This window comes from Triticum dicoccoides, chromosome 4B (genome assembly GCF_002162155.2).
Source record: "Triticum dicoccoides isolate Atlit2015 ecotype Zavitan chromosome 4B, WEW_v2.0, whole genome shotgun sequence".
NCBI classification, from domain to species: Eukaryota; Viridiplantae; Streptophyta; class Magnoliopsida; order Poales; family Poaceae; genus Triticum; species Triticum dicoccoides.
The window spans coordinates 562,165,424-562,171,895 of NC_041387.1; the positions used below are offsets into that span (position 1 = coordinate 562,165,424).

The window sequence follows — 6,472 nt, forward strand, 5'->3', positions numbered from 1 at the left end:
TTCAGTGATTGTAGTCGTCGCTAGTTCATCTATGTATCTGGGTGTAGTTTTTAATATTTCTGGTGTTCATTGTACTGTCATGATTGAAGACGAATGGGTCAGATGTTTTCCACAAACAAAAAAAAAAAGCTTTGTGGCAGCCGCGTACCATTTTTTTTGAGACTACCACTTTTCCGCAGCCTGTCGTGCACACATGTCGAACTGCCGTGGCGATCAACTTCCTCGCCATCTCCTTTGATTCGTCACATTTCTGTCATACTTTCTCCGTTTTATAATTCTTGTCGTGATTTTAGTTCACAATAGTTTTTTTAAAAATCTATTAAGGCAAAAAAGCACCATGAGCCGGAGCACGGGCAGACAATTCACCAACCCTAGATTCGCAACATAAACAATCCTGGCACGAACGAAGCAGAGAGCTTCTCCAGATTCGCCACACACATACGCCTCGTCCTCACCGCTGTCAAGTGTCAATTTGGCCTCGGCTGCCTGCAATTTACATTTCACTTTCGCTGCAGTATATACTCCCTCCGTTTTTATTTAATTCATATATTAGTTTTGGTTAAAGTCAAGCTTTACAAACTTTAATCAAGTTTATAAAAAAATATTAAGATATATTATAACACATCAGTAATATTAGGGCATGTACAATGGTGCTATCTTAGGAGTGCCACGTAGGATAAATGACGAGGTGGAGGAGAGAGAACTCATAAGGAAAGACTTGTCTTCTTTTATTTAAGATAAGACAAAAGATGATCTCTTAGCACAATTTGTCTCATCATGTTTTAAGGAATGACTAGTTATTGAAGATAAGATTAAGATATAACCCATTATAGACATACTTTTTTGTCATCATTCATATGATTTATTATGATAAATGTCTATATTGTTTTATGTAAACTTAGTCACACCTCCTCCTCCTCCTCCAAGAAAGAAAGTTAGGGTTTGTGCCTCTCGCCGGCGCCGGCGCAGGTCCGCCTCGTCTCCGGTGGCCCTAGGGCCATGGAGGCGCGGTGGATCCTGGCAAGGGCCGGCGGGAGGGCTCCGTTTTTAGTCTTTTTTTCAATCTTGTTAGGGTTTGTGTCCTACTCAGGAAGGCGAGGCGGCGGCGGCTCCCTAAAGATGGAATAAAGGTCTCCCCACATAGCCCCCGTTCCGGCGGTGCGTCTAGCATCGTTGGTGGGCGTGTGGAGGTGTGTCTCCGGTAGATCTATCTTTGATGGATTTGCTTGGATCTCGTCGTTGTTCGTCTACGTTCGTGTGTCTTCGGTTTGGATCTTTCCGATCTACGTTATTTTTCATCAGCGGCGGTTGCTGTTCTGGGGTGCTGGTCCTATGAGGCCTTAGCACGACGACTTCCCGACTGTCTACTACAATAAGTTGTGCCCGGCTCCGGCGATGGAGGGGCGATGACGGCGGCGCACCTTTAGCTTGTAGTCGTCGCTAGGTGGCCTACGAATCTGGATGTAATTTTTATTTCTGGTATTCATTGTACTGCCATAATTGAAGATGAATAGATTGAAAGTTTTTAAAAAAAAACGTCTAATATCCGAGTAAATAAAAAGGAAGGGCAGCCACCAGCACGGCACACCACACTCAACGCCGCCACCAACCCCCCTCTCTATAGATCTCTCCTCCCCTTTCGGCACCAACCCACCCAAAACCCTCTCCCCCCTTCCTCCCCACGATGGCCGCCGCCGCCGCCGCCGCCACCCCCAACTCCATGCTCCTCCACCGCCCCAGCCCCAAGGCGGCCCCCTCCGCCCGCGTCCCGGCGCGTGCCGCCAGGATCCACTGCCAGGCCGTCGCGGCGCCCTCCGCCCCCTCCCCCCTCGCCGCCGCGGGCGAGCGCGGCGTCTACAACTTCGCGGCGGGCCCGGCCACGCTCCCCCTCTCCGTCCTCCAGAAGGCGCAGGCGGAGCTGGTCGACTACCGCGGCTCCGGCATGAGCATCATGGAGATGAGCCACCGGGGCAAGGAGTTCGACGCGGCCATCAAGAAGGCCGAGGCGGACCTGCGCGCGCTCCTCGCCGTGCCGGACACCCACGAGGTGCTCTTCCTGCAGGGCGGCGCCACCACCCAGTTCGCCGCCGCGCCGCTCAACCTCTGCGCCTCCTCCTCGGACCCCGCCGACTTCGTCGTCTCCGGCTCCTGGAGCGACAAGGCCTTCAAGGAGGCCAAGAAGTACTCCGCGGCCTCCGTCGCCTGGTCCGGCAAGGCCGCCAAGTACACCTCCCTCCCGGCGGACTTCGGGGCCATCGCGCAGAACCCCCATGCCCGCTTCCTCCACATCTGCTCCAACGAGACCATCCACGGCGTCGAGTTCAAGGACTACCCGGAGCCGAAGAACAAGTCCGGCGTACTCGTCGCCGACATGTCCTCTAACTTCTGCTCCAAGCCCGTCGACGTCTCCCGGTTCGGCCTCATCTACGCGGGGGCGCAGAAGAACGTCGGCCCGTCGGGCGTCACCATCGCCATCGTGCGCAAGGACCTCGTCGGCAGCGCCCAGCCCATCACGCCGGTGATGCTCGACTACAAGACGCACGCCGACAACGCCTCGCTCTACAACACCCCGCCCTGCTTCGCCATCTACATCTGCGGGCTGGTGTTCGAGGACCTGCTCGCGCAGGGCGGCCTCGCCGAGGTGGAGAAGAAGAACCAGCACAAGGCCGGCATCCTGTACGACACCATCGACGCCAGCGGCGGCTACTTCATCTGCCCCGTGGACAAGCCGGTGCGGTCGCTCATGAACGTGCCCTTCACGCTGGCCAAGGGGGCCGACTTGGAGAAGCAGTTCATCGCCGAGGCGGCCAAGGAGGGCATGCTGCAGCTCAAGGGGCACAGGTCGGTCGGCGGCGTGCGCGCCTCCATCTACAACGCCATGCCGCTCTCCGGCGTGGAGAAGCTCGTCGCCTTCATGAAGGATTTCCAAGCAAGGAACCCTTGATTGGCCCGGCCTCGCCATGGTCCTCTGGTATTGCTCGCTCTAGTAGGATATGGCTTGTTGTTGGTCAGTAACATAAGTAGGCTCTGTGCAAGAGCTGCGTCGTCGCCCATTTGCGGTTTCCGATCGATTCATCCGCAGTATTAGTATCATAGTATGGGAGTAACTACTATTTTGCAATGCCGCTGCATTTTTCCCGTGTTTACGGGATCTCATTTCCATTGCTCACTTTTGAGGTTGGAACATGTTGTATTGGGGAATAAAGGTTGGTAGATGGTCAGTTGTCTTTATATTACCTTATTCTTATGTACGGTTGAGAGTTTATGTTACATACACCCACTCAAGGTTTGGTTTGCTTTTGTGATGTCTAAGCAAGCAAGTTTGGCGATCACTCTGTCCTAGAGGCAGAATTCTTGTTCTCGGCATTTTCGTAGATTTTTCCGGTGCAGGATTCTGTTGTATTAGTATGGTAACCATTTTGCAATGCCACGGCATTTTCCCGCGTTTATGGGATCTCTTTCCCATTGCTCGCTTTTGAGATTGGAACATGTTGTATTCGGAAATAAAGGTTGATTGATGTCTTCAGATTATCTGATTCTTATGTATGGTTGAGAGTTTATGTTACAAATAGACCCACTCAAGGTTTGGTTGCTTTTTTGATCTCTAGACAAGCAAGTTTGGCGATCATTGTCCCTAGAGGCAGATTTCTTGTTCTCGGGATTTTCGTAGATTTTTCCGGTGCAGGATTCTGTAGTATTAGTATGGTAAGTATTTTGCAATGCCACCGCATTTTCCCACGCTTACAGGATCTCTTTTCCATTGCTCGCTTTTGAGATTGGAACATGTTGTATTGGGGAATAAAGGTTGATTGATGTCTTCAGATTACCTGATTCTTATGTATGGTTGAGAGTTTATGTTACAGAGACCAACTCAAGGCTTGGTTGCTTTTTTGATCTCTAAACAAGCAAGTTTGGCGATTATTATCTTCTAGAGGCTCTTGTTGTTCTTGGGATCTTGGTAGATTTTCCGTGGTGCAGAATTCTGTGGAAGATTTGGTGCACTCTTTATGTATCCATTTATGTGATTTGTCTATTATGTCGAGGACCAAGCACAGACCACACTGCATCATTTACATATTTTTGGATTTGGAGGTTGGTGAGCAGCAAGCTCCCGAGAGTTTGGTGGTGTACTAGTACTTATATTTGCTGGTTCCAGTGTCCCTGTCTGTCTTGGCTCAGTCGCCGAGCCGATACGACGAGGCACCAAAATACAGATGCGGGGATGTGACGGCGGTTTGGTGCCGGCCAAGGACCGAAATCACCAGCAGCTCTGAAGCTTCCAAACCGCACGTTGGTAAACATGCCATATATAGGCTGACGCCGTGTGTTCGTAACAGCAAGCTGCCTTGTGAAGCTGTGGGTTTCATTTCATACTTTTGATATACATATGGCCTGTTTGTTCTGACTTTTTTTTTTTTGCAGTTTCTATGTAGGCAAAAATTCTTGCGTTAGTTCTTTGTTTAATGGTGTTGGCTTATGGTTTGAGTTCCTGCTGTGGGTCGTTTGATCACTCCATGTGGGTTTGCTTTTCACTCGAGTCTAGGGAAATATAAGTCATTCTTTTTACTAATTCGGAAAGAAGAGATTCATCACGGTAACTATCACTGGAAAACCATGGAATGCAAAGAAAATCTCTGCATAATAATAATATATGAACCACTATATTTGCTCCCCAAGCTGCATAAATGATCTACTCTATCCGTCCCAAAATAAGTGATTCAACTTTGTACTAGCTTTATACTAAAGCTAGTACAAAGTTGAGTCACTTAGTTTGGGACAGAGGGAGTATTACATTATCTTATAATCACTAGCATTTTTGCGCACACAGCCACTGGGCAGCACATCACAGTGCAAAAGGACGAGGGATGGTTCAATTTCATAGTCTCATAAACAACGCTTGTTTGACGATCATCTCATTCTTCGGAATCTTGATTACACTGTTGCTTCAATCCTTCCTGCGGAGGAAGGATTCCAATGACGCGGGCGATGTGAATCTTCTTTCTGATATACTCCTCATAGTACTTCGGCTTGTTAATCTGAAAAGAGAAGAAAAATAAAATTTCACAGGCTAAATCATCATCTTTCTAAAACATGCATAATTAAGGCAGATGTGTTTTCTTTCATACTATATCACAGTACCCGCTTTCTAATTCCCTCTGCAATCAACGCCTTAGCTCCATCCTCTTTAACCTGAAGGCAAGCAGACTACGTCACACATACAAGAACATATTCCACTTGCATGCCACATACAAAAGACACTATTGTACTTACTTCCGGGGTAATGGCTGCCGTGCAGGCACGGTACTGAAGGAAGGAAGATGATAAGAAATTAGCATACATGCATACACAAAGGGAATAATATTAAGTCAACAAAGTGCAGATTATCCATAAACCTAAAGAGCCTACCTCCGATTTCATTCTCCCCATGATGTAGTCATCCTCCAGTGCAACTTTCATCCTATGTTGGCGTAACGGAAACCTGCCCAAATTATAAACGTCCCCTAGAGCTTCTCTGAAGCTCATCTGAACAATTATTCAAGGCAAAAGTCATGCACTGCTAAGGATATACACAGTACTTGTAAAAACGAGAGAAAACTGGTGCGCATTGCTGATCAGTACTAACCATTCGTTGCGTGACCCGCCCCCAAATCTCAAAATAGACACCATCCAACTCCTTAAACCAAAAACTGTCATAGCCCATGCTCGCTATACACTCCTGAACCGAAAGATAGCAACTGTGCTGTGAGATATACTACATTGTAAGCTACATAGAAATAATTCATGCGAGGGAACCTACATGGTAGCCATAGTAAGCTAAAGACGCGCTGATCTTCGGGAAGGTAGTAGCAGCGATCTTCATTGCTTGGAAAGCTCCCCGGGAGGATATGCAGTCCCACTAGGCAACAAAAATGTTGTGAGGGCGATAAAAGACATATATAGGCAACAGTGACATTCCAAGATTTTCGCATAGCCATACTTACCATATAAGATGGCCGGCGAGCATCTAGATAACCTTCCATCCACTGTTGGCAGAGTAAAAAAGGTCCTTAGTCCAAAAAGAATATCAAAGAAATGAACAAAGGAAATGACATCTCCTTAACATGATCTGTGATACATACCTGTAGTTGCTTGAATAGTTCCTCGCAGTAATTGGCATACTCTTCTTCAATGACATGGCTACAAAGGAATTCGTGGTAGTCACTCCACCTGCCGTACTCAGTACCACCCTACATTGAAAAGGATAGAGAGAGAACACATTGCTTAGAAATTTTTAGAACGATACACAACCTAAATATAGCTACTACTCCCTCCGTTCCTAAATATTTGTCTTTCTAGAGATTTCAACAAGTGACTACATACGGAGTAAAATGAGTGAATCTACACTCTAAAATATGTCTACATACATCCGTATGTGATAGTCCATTTGAAATCTCTAAAAAGATAAATATTTAGGAACGGAGGGAGTAGTATA

General features: G+C 47.6%; 1 protein-coding gene and 1 long non-coding RNA gene across 2 annotated transcripts; one reads left to right on the forward strand and one right to left on the reverse strand.

Annotated features, from left to right (window-relative positions):
- Positions 1-1,669: 1,669 nt before the first annotated feature.
- LOC119291461 (phosphoserine aminotransferase 1, chloroplastic-like) lies at positions 1,670-3,526 on the forward strand. The gene has a single exon (XM_037570216.1). The coding sequence runs from the start codon at positions 1,685-1,687 to the stop codon at positions 2,942-2,944; it is 1,260 nt and encodes a 419-aa protein (XP_037426113.1). The 5' UTR covers positions 1,670-1,684; the 3' UTR covers positions 2,945-3,526.
- A 2,287-nt stretch (positions 3,527-5,813) lies between these two features.
- On the reverse strand, positions 5,814-6,202 carry LOC119294414. Its single transcript, XR_005143419.1, has 3 exons — positions 6,120-6,202; positions 5,982-6,023; positions 5,814-5,896 (listed from the first exon to the last, which is right to left on the reverse strand). It is a non-coding gene; the product is annotated as an uncharacterized LOC119294414 (long non-coding RNA).
- Between the last annotated feature and the right edge of the window lie 270 nt (positions 6,203-6,472).

Excerpts from the sequence above, each read along its gene's own strand:
- LOC119291461 (XM_037570216.1), top strand. The coding sequence starts at position 1,685 with ATGGCCGCCGCCGCCGCCGCCGCCACCCCCAACTCCATGCTCCTCCAC.